Source organism: Brassica rapa, chromosome A01, assembly GCF_000309985.2.
Source record: "Brassica rapa cultivar Chiifu-401-42 chromosome A01, CAAS_Brap_v3.01, whole genome shotgun sequence".
Classification (NCBI taxonomy): Eukaryota; Viridiplantae; Streptophyta; class Magnoliopsida; order Brassicales; family Brassicaceae; genus Brassica; species Brassica rapa.
In genome coordinates, this window is record NC_024795.2 from 27849831 (window position 1) to 27863984 (window position 14154).

At 35.7% G+C, this 14154-nt stretch overlaps 4 protein-coding genes and 1 non-coding gene across 8 annotated transcripts; 2 read left to right on the forward strand and 3 right to left on the reverse strand.

The window, feature by feature from the left end:
- Window positions 1-18: 18 nt before the first annotated feature.
- On the reverse strand, window positions 19-2393 carry LOC103849423 (GTP cyclohydrolase 1). Its single transcript, XM_009126189.3, has 2 exons — window positions 1918-2393; window positions 19-1291 (listed from the first exon to the last, which is right to left on the reverse strand). Exons 1-2 carry the CDS (start codon window positions 2129-2131, stop codon window positions 162-164), a joined length of 1344 nt encoding a protein of 447 aa, XP_009124437.1. The 5' UTR covers window positions 2132-2393; the 3' UTR covers window positions 19-161.
- Window positions 2394-3231: 838 nt separating this feature from the next.
- Window positions 3232-11269, forward strand: LOC103849438 (ninja-family protein AFP3). Its single transcript, XM_033291415.1, has 3 exons — window positions 3232-9558; window positions 9852-10968; window positions 11086-11269. Exons 1-2 carry the CDS (start codon window positions 9129-9131, stop codon window positions 10259-10261), a joined length of 840 nt encoding a protein of 279 aa, XP_033147306.1. The 5' UTR covers window positions 3232-9128; the 3' UTR covers window positions 10262-10968; window positions 11086-11269.
- LOC103849446 (dolichol-phosphate mannose synthase subunit 3) lies at window positions 10906-12123 on the forward strand. 3 transcript variants are annotated; one of them, XM_018656670.2, is made up of 4 exons: window positions 10906-10969; window positions 11509-11613; window positions 11722-11829; window positions 11914-12123. In XM_018656670.2, exons 2-4 carry the CDS (start codon window positions 11512-11514, stop codon window positions 11971-11973), a joined length of 270 nt encoding a protein of 89 aa, XP_018512186.1. In that variant the 5' UTR covers window positions 10906-10969; window positions 11509-11511; the 3' UTR covers window positions 11974-12123. The 3 variants fall into 3 exon arrangements, with proteins under 3 accessions (XP_018512186.1, XP_009124457.1, XP_018512181.1); XM_009126209.3 differs by lacking the exon at window positions 10906-10969 and adding an exon at window positions 10972-10990; XM_018656665.2 differs by lacking the exon at window positions 10906-10969 and having other exon boundaries at window positions 11248-11613.
- Window positions 11888-13595, reverse strand: LOC103849463 (LON peptidase N-terminal domain and RING finger protein 3). 2 transcript variants are annotated; one of them, XM_033291590.1, is made up of 4 exons: window positions 13480-13595; window positions 13110-13265; window positions 12951-13011; window positions 11888-12869 (listed from the first exon to the last, which is right to left on the reverse strand). In XM_033291590.1, the coding sequence occupies exons 2-4, from the start codon at window positions 13254-13256 to the stop codon at window positions 12508-12510; spliced, it is 570 nt and encodes a 189-aa protein (XP_033147481.1). In that variant the 5' UTR covers window positions 13257-13265; window positions 13480-13595; the 3' UTR covers window positions 11888-12507. The 2 variants fall into 2 exon arrangements, with proteins under 2 accessions (XP_033147481.1, XP_033147485.1); XM_033291594.1 differs by lacking the exon at window positions 13480-13595 and having other exon boundaries at window positions 11888-12732; window positions 12808-12869; window positions 13110-13261.
- Window positions 13596-13786: 191 nt separating this feature from the next.
- TRNAK-UUU lies at window positions 13787-13858 on the reverse strand. The gene has a single exon. It is a non-coding gene; the product is annotated as a tRNA-Lys (tRNA).
- Between the last annotated feature and the right edge of the window lie 296 nt (window positions 13859-14154).

A 14154-nucleotide genomic window follows, 5' to 3' on the forward strand; every position in this document is an offset into this window, starting at 1 on the left:
AATAGAAGTGAAATGTAGTAAGACTCTAAAGATTGTGTTTGGAATTGATATGCTTCCAAAGTTTGGAGACTTGGAAGTGTGTTTATGATATAAAGTAGAAAGAAAAAACAACAACAAACAAAACAAGTAAACACTCTCAAATAGGGGAGCTTGAATCTGCCTTACAATGCAGTAGTTGTTGTATGGATCTTGTCTAGAAACTCTGCTCTTGCTGAACTGTCATTACAAAACTGACCCAAAACCGCGATAGTCGCAGTGCTGCTTCCAAACTTCTCAATCCCTCTAGAGATCATACAAGTGTGCCCTGCTTCCGCCACTACTATTACATCACCACCAACAAGAGGAGACAGCTTCTCAGCTATCTGCCGAGTCATCCTCTCTTGCACTTGAAGCTTGAACCCGTAAAAATGCACAATAGACTTCACCAGCGAGCTTGCAATAGCGTTGGATCCTTCGGTGCAATAGTAGCCAACATGAACAACTCCGTAGAAAGGAAGCAAGTGATGCTCACACATTGACCAAAAAGGCATTTTCAGCTCACAGTGCAGCATCTTCTCTCTGATATCTCCATTGGCTTTGACAGAGTTAAAGCCGTTTAGCAGCTTCATCTCGAGGTTAACGTTTTGGAAGTTCATCATCCAGTTAAGGAACCGAGAAGGTGTAGCAATGAGTTCTTTCCTCGATGGATCTTCTCCTAAAGATCTCAGAATGGTAACAACCGCAGAAACCATTTCTTGATCTTCTTCAAGAAAGAGTTTAGACTTAACGCTTGGGCACCACTCTTTCACAGAGCCGTCAGCTACGCCTTTGAACTTCAAGAAACTCATAAACTCACCCCAAAGACTCGACCTTTCATCCTCGAAAACACCTGAACCAGAGGAAACCATTAGCTTCACAAAACCATCATGACTTGACGAGTCTACTAAGTCCAAGCTTGGGAAGTGAATGTGAGAGCATTGCAGAACAACAGCCACACCAGACGGTTTGACCCAGTGCTGTAGCGCAGAGCATATCTCATCAGCCAAACGCTGAGGCTCCTGGAGCCGCTTGGCGAAAACATCAGTGACTCTAGAGAACTTGCTCAGTCCCAAGACGCGCTGCTCGGATGGGACGTAGCCTATGTGACACCTGACGTGAAAAGGAAGCAAGCAAGACTCACAGTAAGAGTAGTGGTCGAGGTCTCGAACCACAACGAGTCCTCCCACTCCTCCCGCTTGCCCAACTCCTGAATCTAGCCCTGCTTCTGGAAACAGAGCGCTCTGTACATACTCCTTCACTTTTTGCTTATAACCTGAGCAAAACAAAAAAATAAAAGAAGCCATCAGAGACTCAACCAAACCAAACATCAATTAAGTAACAAAGCCAAGCCGGATGAAACATTCGCTTATGCCCCCAAATTTATTTAAAAAAATTATTTTATTGAAATCTATACTAATATTGCATCAATAACCTGAGCAAAAACAAAACAAAAGAAGCCATCAGAGACTCAACCAAACCAAACATCAATTAAGTAACAAAGCCAAGCCGGATGAAACATTCGCTTATGCCCCCAAATTTATAAAACAAAAAATATTTTATTGAAATCTATACTCTAATATTGCATCAATAACCTGAGCAAAAACAAAACAAAAGAAGCCATCAGAGACTCAACCAAACCAAACCAAACATCAGTTAACTAACAAACATGGCCGGTTCTGAGCAAAGCCGGATGAAACATTTGCTTAGCACCAAATTTATGTAGAAATCTTTTTTATTATTGAAATCTAAACTAAGGCCCCCAAAATCTCAGGTTCTGGCAGAAACTAAAACAAAGGTTTCATTATAGAAAGGAACAGAAACCAACATGCATCAATAACTTTTAGAGCAGCTACTTACTTAGCTAGTGAATGTTTATATATGTGCATGCATGTATGTTACCTCTGGTGCCTTCACGAAGGGCCTTGGCGACGCGAAAAGGAGTCTTTTTGATGCCTTCTCTGTTGACATCTTCGTGAAGACCTTGCAGGAGAAGCTTGACGGCGTCTTGGATCGCTAAAGTCTCTGGTTGGTGCTCGAAGGGAAGCTCAAAGGAGCCGTTTTTCAATCCGATCTCAAGGTCTAGATTCAAAGGACCTTCATCCAATGACCCCATCGAATCACACCACCGGATCCAATCGACAAAGAAACAAAAAATCACTAATCGAATCCGAAATTTGAGATTTTTCCAGATGCCCACTAAAATTCACACGACATCTCGCGATAAAAATGAAAACTTTGAACCCAAATCCGAAGAAAATAAAAATTTGTTTCTGGGTAATGAATTTTCCGGGAAAACTAATAGTTTTCTCGGGAAATTTTTCAGAAACGAGGGGTTGCCGTTGATCCAGTAATATGTGGATTCGAAAACATTGTGATTCTCTAGCTCATTATTATTATTTATATTTATAATAAAGTTAGTTGCCACTAAGTTCTGGCGTATTGGAAAGCGTAATTTTAAGAAGCAGCTTGCTAGTTTTTTTTTTTTTACTAGTAGTTTAATTTGTAATCTGTTAAGTTATTCAAAGACGGGGTAAGGCGGCGAAGACTTTTCTCTGACTAATCTCTATCTCACCTAACCCTGTTTTGTCCTAATTTTATTTTAAACTATTGTTTACTTAAGTAGATTAATATTTTTTTTCTTAAAGAAGTTTTTCTCACCCAGTGGATTAATTAAATTATGTAGGATTATATTTTGATATCTATGTTGAGGAACGAGCTATTTGCACTTTTTATATGCTTTTTTTTTAATATGTTTGAATGAAATTTCCGTCAATTGAATATATAAAAAATTTAAATTAAATAAATTAAAAAATATTAAATTCGGATCCAGTTTCTTTCCAGACAGATCTCACATTAGATTTTGAATTACATATGCTAGATCTACTTAGGTGACGAAATTATTGTTAAACCCATAATGATTAGCAAAAGTCAAAAGGCAAATATGCACTAAGAAGTTGTACTATTTGATACACTCAACTATATTTCAAAAAATAAATAAAATTGTAAGGAACTTTTTTTTTTAAAAAGTAATCATATATCAGTTTTTAGAATAAATGAATATGGTTTTAAATGCTTTCCATAATATGTTCATGAGTATAATGTTCAGTAGAAATGTTAGGTTTCTAATAGAAACTTACGCAAAATAGATCTAAAACTATTATTTGGGGGGGGGGGGGATATTTCTTTTGGATTCTCGGTCCACCAAGAAAGCCATGTTGCAGAAAGAAAAACTATAACATAACTTTTTTCTAAGATGGTTTAAAGTTAATCGTCTACCTATGATTGCAAAACTATATATATGGAGTCAAACAGTTTTTCGAGAAATGGAACCAAACATGTTTTGGGGGAGAAAGATTGCCAATTTCGATAGTGGAAGGGCATTGATACTGATTTAGATATAAATGTACGTTCATTTGTAGTGATCTGAAAGAGGATTTGTTAGGAAATGAAGAAAAGCATAAAGAGGAAAGTACCTGAGGTATCCATGGAAGAAGGAAGGTTGATTGATGTTTGCACGATCTTGTTCCTTAATAGGTTTGATATATATAGCGAAAATATTAATTAATTAATAGATAGTAGTAAAACAAACCTTATTGAATGATCATGAATTTAATATTTCGAAATTGTTGACAAAAACAAGAAGACTATTTGATTTTGTTGAGATGCATACATAAAAAGTTGGATATAATTTTTTTAATATATCTATATCATATACCAATTTATGATTAGTTTTCACTTTTCATTTACATAGTAAATTAACGGTAATTAACTCATTTTCTGTTTTTTTTCTTCACAAATTGAAATTTTATATATATCGAATAGCATTACATCCTTCGTCTATAAAGCAAGCCATAGCACAAAGAAAGATCATCCCAAAAAATCGGTTAATCTAACCTAATCTCTATTTCCAGCACCAACAACGTACATCCCAAAAAACAAACCGACAACATTAATTTAAAATATAGATGTGTTTCTTTCATTAACAAACCACTGGTTTAACCAGCGGGGGTGTCCAGTTACGACATAAAACTGAGTAAATCATAAGTTCTTCACACTCTGTGCAATGAAAGAGACGCATCTAACAAATACATGCGATCCAATCCTTAATTCCCATGCCTCAAAGACCTTCAACTCTCTTTAGATTTCATTTACCTCAAATTGAAGAGCTGGCAATGAGCAGGTTTATGAAGTGCCTCAACAAAATCCCCAAAAGTTGAAACAAACCTCACCTTCTTTTTTTTACTCTTCATGCTTTCTAGAGCCTACAGTATAACCTGCAATTTCGCCTCACCTATAGATGCTTCTTTAGACTCATTTTTCCATTTTACTTATAAAAAATGGTACTTATATTTAGCGAAAAGGCATTTTATGCATCTATACAATATTTGTGGAAGTTTTGATTTTTAAAAAATCCTGAAAGATCCAAAACATCTTATAGTAACTTAATATTTTGTTTTCCATTAACTATAGGGTTTATTGGAAATGTTTATATTTATTTTGTAGTACAGCCTAGAGCATTTAAACAAAACCAACCCTACGTACTGATACTAAAAATATCATATTGTGAAAGGCACAATGTGGACAAGTCCATTAGTTACTGGTTTGCAAGGTGTATAAATTAAACAACCGATCTCTCTGATAACTTCAATCTCAACGCAAAAAAAAAATAACGAAAGAAAACAAAACTCTGGTCATGGTTTTGTTAGTTAACTCTTGTATGTGGAAAAAAGTGATTAATTATTTAGGTGTGTGCCTGTGTGGTAAGATTTATTATTATCTGTAGAAAGTAGGCAGCAGTAATCGGTCTGTATAAAACATTCCACGTACAGAATGATTGCAGAGAAGTTGGGTTAAAGTTAAGTATCCTTTGTATATATTTTAACAACATTGTCACTAATATGACAGAAATTCTGCATGTTTTAGTTAAGTTGTATAATTGTGGCAATCAATTCATAATAAAGTCCCTTAATTAATACAATTAGTTAGTGGGTATGACAGAATGAATTATATTTAGTTAACCGTTTGGAGGAAGAAAGTTTGAATCAAGTATTCTTTTAATTTTTTTCCATGGTAGACCTTTTGCTAGTGTTTTAATTTTCTGTTTTTTGAATGGCATAGTGTACATATCAACCTCAACTAGACAAATAAGCTTTTTGGCACGAGTTTTTCGTAGCTCGACTTATGATATAACACAAGAAGCTAAGCCTAATAAGGACTTATTGAGTCCATATAAATATGGGTTATACCTACACATTTTTTTTGGGTAGAAGGTTACACTTCACATTAAGTTTGTATGCAGACAGTCCATATAAATATGGGTTATACCTACACATTTTTTTTGGGTAGAAGGTTACGCTTACACATTAAGTTTGTATGCAGTATGTCTTTCTTTCCTTTGTTCAGGCTTCTGCTTCTCTTCAATATTTAGAATCTTTATCTATCGCGGTTATAGAGAACATTTGGGTGAGATTTTCTCCCATGTTAGTAGAACCCAATAATTTCTAAATATATATTTTCAACAGTCCTCCATATTCATTCTAAGGACTCAAATCATTATTCGAAGATTTTTTGATCTTGAGTATGGGCTCTTGATCTCTTTGTCTTCTTTTTGGTTATTTTGTAAGCTAAGTTATTTTCATTGTTTTTTTTTTTGGGATTGTGATCTTGGTCGATGGTCTATGTTGTATTCCAATCCAATTAATAAAAACGAAATGAAAATAAACCAAGAAGAAGATAAAATGAGGTTACGCATAACCAAGTTGTTGTTTGCAGTACCAAACAATAAAATTAACAAATGTTATTGCGAAAAAAATAAAATAAATAAATGTTATTGCGAACGTCTATATTTGATGACCATAGAAACAGAAGACAAACATATATTTTTGGGCTTATTAGTGTTTGCTATAGGTTAAAAATGAATCTAGATCATAATGTGTCATTATTACTTTCTAATTATATTTAATTAAAATCTACCATTGTTAGCAAGACTATCAACATGATTTATGTTATACATCCATTTATACCCACGCTCAAACTTATAAGCAAAATACAACATAATTTTCATATAAAGATAACTTAAAATTAATATGAAAATACAACATAGTTTCGAAACCAGAAAAATGGTCTGTTTTTGCAAATTATTTAGAAGATATAAAGATGCTAAAAAAAATTCTCTCATCTCAGAAATCATGCATGTACCACAAACGCAGAATTCAAAAACGGATAGTTTAGCATGCAATATCAGGAAACAACCGTTCTTTTATCGTTCACATGGATGCATATCTCCCCGATTTGGTCTAAAGAATGCGTATGAATCTGCTTAAGTTGATGTCAAAAAAAATGTAACCATGTTTTCACAATTTCAGGAATATATAACATGGTTATTACACATTTCCATATTAATATGAATGATTTGAAGATTCTATCAAAGTGAAAATCATAAAAGAGAACTAAGAGAATGAGATCATGTTACAATGTTATATTTGCAAGAGGACCTCTTTAAATACGCCAAAATCCTATCACTAGGCCAATATTTTGGTGGATGGGGCTTATTGTAATTGTTGTTGTTATTTTTAATTATGTTTTATCAGCTAGTGATAAATCATTCTAACGAATGTGTATTGGGCATGCTACTAAATTTCGAGAACAATGGGGGTAATAGTCATGATTAGACCATTGATGTGACTGGCAAGGATTTAGTCATATCTCTACGTAGAGTTGGTGCATACAAGGTGTATGGGCAAAAACAAATATTATGCTTTTTAGACCACAATTATCGGGGAGATATAAAAAGAATCCTTAACAAAAAAAAAAGTAAAATATAGTGTAGACTTCACAGAAAAACAAAAAATTGGTCACAAAGGTAATGGATTAGTGACCGATCTTGGTCTGTTTCTGGTACTGTTTGCGAGCCCCGTTGAAATGTGGCGGCCCGCAATTGGTTCTCTTTTTAATTTTTTTTTTAAATCAGCAAAAAATTAAATTAAAATTAAAAAACTCAAAAAGGGTTCCACGGATAATGATGGTTTTAGTAGTTGACGTAAGCTTTATTGGTATCTTTTCTAAAATTTATTTACCATTTCAGGATTCAGTATGTTATTTCTTGAAGTTCCTCGCTATTTTAGCCTATAGTTGAAGAGATTACTTATTTCTAAGTGTGCATCAAAATGTTGCCAATGAATCAAGACTAATTCGACATTGATAATGTCTCTATCACTAATTAAGCAATTTGGTGGATACATGCAAGAATCCAAAATACCATACGGTGTGATACTGAAATGCGAGGTTGTGAATGTTTCATGTTTTTTAGTGTAACCAGCTTTTTATATTTGAAATTGTTTATGCACGTGGTTGTGTTTGTTGGTGACTTGAAACCAGTTATGGCTGATAATGATTCTTATCATTATACAAACATGCACAATGGTGACAATCAAGTAGTTGTAAGACATGTACAAGAAAATGATTGAAGCACTAAAGAAATACCAAAAAGTTAACCTCAATCTTAGCATTTGAACGTCCCCAAAAGGCTATTGTATCACATATTCACATATCTTGTTTTTTTTTAAAGCGTCTCTATAGATGCAGCGCATTTGACAATGATATTTTTTCAAACCTGAAAAGGAGAGATAAACTCTGTTATAAAAGGATTATGAGTAAAATCAGTTAACCACTTCAGTAGTTTCAGCATTAGCATAGTTGACACGATCGTTTCTTGAAAAGCAGCTAAAGAGCATCCAGATAAACAAAATATTAGTGCAGCACACATATGACATAGACACTCATCACATCCATACTTCCCAATTGTGTAATAAGCAAATGATGATCAAACAGCACTATGAGATGATGACCAAACGACACTTGCAGATGATGTCCAAAAAAAGAAGATCAAATTGTCCCTAGCTCTTCTCTCTACAGCTACCCAAAGAAAAATATTTTATATAGGCATGTACTAAAACGTTAGCCCATTAACTTGAATTTGTTCTGTATACTTATGTCTGTAAATCCAACACTCGATATCTTTGAATTACCGGTTCCAATCTTTGTCTTATGTTTTTAAACATAATAAATCATAGTTCTTGGGTCGAAGCCTCGAATTACCAATATTAATTCTTGAAACAACGACGACTAGAATAAAACACATAAACAAGTTATTAAAACGATTATAAAAGTTTTTTACTCAAATTTTCATCCGTTGGCGTTTATTCCATTGACTGAAAATAGTAACAGTATACACCAAAAAATTTGGGTGAAAATAGAAAACCATGGTATAACTTTTTCCCCAGGATTTATAAATCAAAGAATCTTCCCTTTTCACTTTCCAGGTGCAACTCATGCAGGTAGGTGGAAGGCTAGGCTGGAACTTTCATAAAGCAACATCTTCAAAGTGTACCACGATTTGAAAGAAGACACGTTTCACCTAGCTCATCACAAAGTTATATACAACCACTTGTATTCGATCACGTTGTTATTAATCCCGTTACAACGTACCACGTGGATAGCCATCCGTCATATCAGCTGAGACTAGTCGCAACGTAACAGCGCTTTTCCTGAACTGGTCCGTCTATAACCTATTACGCTGTCTTTCCGTTTCACCTCAAGTTTGTGGGACCGTCTTTAACATATCCTCACCACGTTTCAGACCAAGAGTAGTGTTCATGGTCCTGATTCACGGAGTCAAGATATGGAGACGCAAGAAACTGAAAAACCAACGTGTCCTAGTCAACGCCAGCAGGCTCTCAGGGTACACGTGCCATATGCATGTCCAACGTGCTACACGTGGTGGCCTCGGCACTTTCGCTGGTTTGTATGTAACCAATGGGAAGTAGATAGAAACCAACAACGGAAAATGCAATTATGCAAAAGCATTTATCGATAATCCGAGATTGTAGCGATAACAAAGTTTCTTAACCCTTCTCTTAATTTACAAACTAATCATTAATCATACGTGTAATGAAAACCGCTCATGTCCACTATCATCATCAGACAAGTGTCATGACATTGAGGCTTCCCAATTCTCTTTTTATTCCAAAATAGATGAAAGCTTCAAAAACCTTTAAAAACAACTATAACATCTTTCTTCTCAACGTTACACGGTTATTGAATCTTCATCAATGGCAACAAAGCTTGGAAAAGACGAGGATGCTGCGGTCGAGCTTGAGCTATGTCTTTCTCTTGGAGGCCCCTTCAAGAAAGCTCAACCGTTAGAGTTCTGTACGGAAAGCAAACCTAATAACGCCGTCAGATGTGTGGAGGATATTGACGTTGATCTTAACGACGGAGCGGTGAGGCATGAGATCAATGAGACGAGGACAAAGGAAACAAGGAAGGAACGGGAAGGGAAGCAGCAGCAGAGAAGCGGAGGAGAAGGAGAGTACAAGAGGATCAGAACAGAATGTAAAGAAGTCACTAACGGCGTGGATCAGTTTGATTTGAGCTTCAGTGGATTGGGCAACGGGTACAGGTCGGGTCAATATAAGGAAAACAGTAAAGCTGCGACCATCGGGTCACCCATTTGCAGCTCGTCCGACGTATCTGATCCAAGTAAATATATATATAACATTTTATCTACCATACAGACTATTAAATTAGCCAATCTTGTCAAATTTTTGGGTATATAAACTATTTCACAATGAAGTGTTACTATTTAACATTTAGACTAGAGATATTATATTTTTGATGACTTTGAAATTGACTAGTTGATTTTTAAGATTTCTTTAATAGTAAAATAAACAAATATTAGAATGGGTTAGATGTATTAAAGAATCACGAGAATTATGGTATTTGCATGAATATACTTCGGTGTTGCAGTTATGTGACTTATGCCCCATGTTCAGGTGGAAGTTGTGAACTTGGGATAAATTCTGACCAAACCAAACCGGTTAAATCTCCGGTTAACAACATTACAACCGATACAAATGAAGGTCAAGAAGATGCGGTGGTAGTGGAGACCCAAGAATGGTCCAGCTCTGTAGCCAAAGAGACAGGGAAGCCTCCAAAGCCGCGTCCCAAGGGTAACGGCAGTATGCCTCCGTTTGCTCAGATGCCGTGCGTGACCAGCACCGGTAACGGACCACAGGGCAAAACTGTTAATGGGTTTCTGCATCGGTACACAAAATCAGAGATCAGTATAATATGTGTCTGCCATGGAACGTCATTCTCGCCGGCTGAGTTCATCATTCACGCCGGTGGAACCAATGGGTCGCATCCGTTAAGGCATATAACTGTTGTTCCGTCGAAGTTTTAACTAGCTTTCTTTCGTGGGGTACCTTGTGTTTTGTTTTTTTTTGTATATATTTAGCTGATGATCTTTTCTTGAGTTCAAAGGGACTCTTTATTGGTGAATATTGTAGTTCTTATTTTTCCATTTCTGGTATGATTTACTTTACTAATTTAGTGCATTTTTTTGGTTATGGAGAAAAGCTTATTTGAAACTATTCTATTGCATTTGCGAGATAATTGAAGAGTAAAAAAACTCGGCGATTATACTCTTAAAAGACAAAAACATTCAATGTATAATAATGGATTAGTTATAGTACCAATGATATTAGAGAGATTCTGAGGTGGACTATTTTTATCAGTGACTAGCATCGTATAAACACTGTTAATTTAGACCATGATTAATCCGAATACCGAATTTTTTAGGTATGATGTTTAACCGAAAAGTGTAAAAAAAAAAATCAAATCATGAATTAAAAATTCTAAATTTAGAACCCGGATTAATTATGCTCTCTGCCTCTCTGGAGATATTTAAAAAGAACTGGTAATTAAGGGCTTGTAACCGTAAGTTGTTTGGAAACGCGGTTTAGCTTATACAAGGTCCACGTAGGATAAAGTCTTCATCGTCAAATGACCATTATACCCATAAAGTGAAGCCCTAGCGAGACAGATTGATTTTAGGACAGCTTAAAGGTTGAAACTTTGAGTGTGGAGGCGAGATCTCTGAGTTCAAAGGTTCGATCTTTTACCATCAATGGTCGATCTTTTACCATCAATAGTTCTTTCTGATGCATTTACTTTGGTGTTGGTCTTTTTATTCTAAGTAGTTATTTTTTTCATGTTGATTTTTAGTTGTGGTGGATTTGATCGTAAAGTTGCCAGATGATGATTTGAAATAATTGCGCAAGGGTTATGAGTTTCAGAAAGATTGGAGGATTGATTACTCTGATCTGAATGAACCTGTGACAAAATCATTTTCTTCTTCTCGAACTCTGATGGCAACTGCTGATCTATTTTTTAAAAAAGTTTTCAGATTTGAATTTGTATTCTTAGCTATAGATAATTTGTTTTAGATAGTCGATATGTATATAACTTTAAGTCTGAAGTAGCAGCTTAGATTGTCTTATATGATTCATGTTCTGCACCTCTTTTGGCTGGTCGAAAAATTGTGAAATTGCATTGATTTATTACTGTTTTTTTTTGCTGTTGTTGTTGCTGTCTATATGCCTTAAAGACTGCAATACTTAAAAATCTCACATGATCCTTGTTTCAAAGGCAATGAAGCACGTGGTGAAGATCTTGAGCCTGCTAGTGGCAGTCTCTGCCTTTTGGATTGTTCTTTTGCAGGCTGCAATTGTTCCACAAAGTCATACATTGTTGGTGAGTAAACGAGCCTGCTCTGATTTGTCTTATTTTAGTTAATCTATTGTTCTTAACCAGCTGAAAATTTTATGGTTGTAACAAATGTTTTTTTTTGTTTTGCACCAGCTACCGATTTACTTTGTAGTGTCACTTGGATGCTATGGTCTGTTAATGGTTGGAATTGGGATAATGCAGTTCCCTACCTGTCCTCAAGAAGCAGTTCTCTTGAACCATGTACTATCTCTGCCCTCTTTCTTTCTTTCGTATGTTGTTAATATTAAATCTTTTTTACTAACCTGTTTTAGCTGTGTATTGCAGGATATTGCCGAGGCAAAAGACTTTTTAAGCACAAACGGAATAGATATTGGAACGTATTGACACATTTTGTAATATTCTTCTTGTTGACTCCCTAGCATTAACATGTTTCTCATTCTGTAATATTTTGCAAGTTTCGTCTTGTTTAGATGCAAGTTGTAATACTTCAAAGATTGTCGCTGGCTAGCCTTCAAAGTTTTAATATTAGTACTACAGATAGTTAAAAATGGTATTCGAAATTGGTTAGATTGTAGTAGTAACAGAGTCAGCCTAACAATTTGAATATCCTAATTTTTAATTTAAAGAACTGTCACTTATCAAGATACTCTGATGATGACATTCATCGAAAAAAACAAGTCTTCAGTGATTTTAAATGTTTTGAGTTACTCACATTACAAACAAACAACTCATGAACAAACATGTCTTCACTTTTACTAGCCAATCTTCTCAAGGATAGAGTGGACAAGACAATTTTTTTAACCTGCAAAGAAAAGGGAAAAGAATCAAGACTAGAACAACGAATGATTCTTGTTTCAAATGGACAACACGCAATATATAGAGAATCCGACTTACTGGAGATTGTCTCTATATCATTATTCATTTGGTGGTTGGAAGGAAGACTCGGATGAGGTCTTCAGCAGCCACATCCTTCCTACACGTAGGGCATTTAGCTTGACGAGAGATGGCTTCTTTTATGCAACTTTTGCAGAAAATATGACCACACTTTGTTGACATCTCCTCAGTAAGTGGACACATACATATTGGGCAGTTGAACTTTGGTTCCTCCACTGGAGCCGCCACCACAGACTTATTAGACTTCCTCTGAACAAGACAGACAAAATATGTGAGCCTAAGTCCCAAGAGCAAAACAAAAGAAAAAACCATAACGCTTCTTACCGAATCGTCAAGCTCAACATCAGCTTGTTCAGATTGATTTTTGCTTGCTCTAGTAGTACCACCTGCAGCACTTGTACAAATGTTTAGAATCCTTGTAGGCTTGTAACTATGCAAGGTACCAAAAAAAACTGATGATAATTAACCTGAATCTAAATCAACTACTAAGGGTCCTTGCCGTGAGCCTCTAGATTTGTCTCTTTTGGCCTTGTCAAAAGAATGTAACAGAGTGAGTAAGCTTGTACACAAGCACAATGTGTTGTTAAAGGGGGAACATATAAAAGAAGAAGAAGAAGAGAGCAGACTCGGTCAAAAGCAGAAGCAGTTGATTCAACAACATCATCATCATCATTTTGATCTTCCTCGTGTTCGGTTGGTATCTGACCAACTATGTTCGCCTGCTGTTGCCTCCTTAAGCTTCTAGTAACTACACCCACCCTCCGAGAACTCATAGCTAAAGCCTACATGAATATGAGACACTACTACTGAGTTAGTGTACCGTTATCTCAACTTTAAACCATCAACAACAACAAAATCAAAAGTCTTGTCACATTACATAAGACTTTTGTCTGAATTCAGAAAACTTGGGGAAAGAAAATTCAAGAAACGGTTAAATGTAGAGGTTCAAGACGGTAAAGAAACCCACGAGAACTAACGAAGAGTGAAAGCTTGTACCTTCTGATCTCAACGAAGAAGCAGGAGGTTGGAGAGTGGAAGTTGAAGAATGCAGTGGTAGAGAGAAAAACTAAAGTGTTTTAAAAGGATTATTAGCCAAAGGGTTTTGTTATAAATGATCTTTGGAAATGAAAAATCTCATTCACTTCACTTTTTGTATTGTTCGAGTAACAAAGGACTTTTACTGGTCATTGTGTGACGCTTCCTTTACAAGCTTTTAATAAGTTTTGACTTTTGAGAGTGTTTGAGCGTATCTGTGTGAATAACTTCAGCCTTCAGGAGCAGGCAGAAAAATAAAAATAGAAAACGCCGACTGTGGGGATCGAACCCACGGCCACGGGATTAAAAGTCACGCGCTCTACCACTGAGCTAAGTCGGCTATTGGAAACTTACGCAGATTATTTTAATAAGTATTGAAATCATAAAATCGACGTAATAGTCGAGCAGATAGTTGATGGGAAGAACAAGAATAACAAAGATGTGGTTGGTTACACTCAAACCTATACTCAATACTCTCTGTTCTAGACCTTATTGTTGGGAAACTCTAACATGAAGCTGGTGGTTTTGTGTTCTATAAAGAGGTTCATCAAGACTAGAGAAGCAAGGTCCCTAGCAGAGAATGCCTTCTTTCATCCATCCATCATGTCCGTCAGCTACTTCTCTTGCCAACATTGA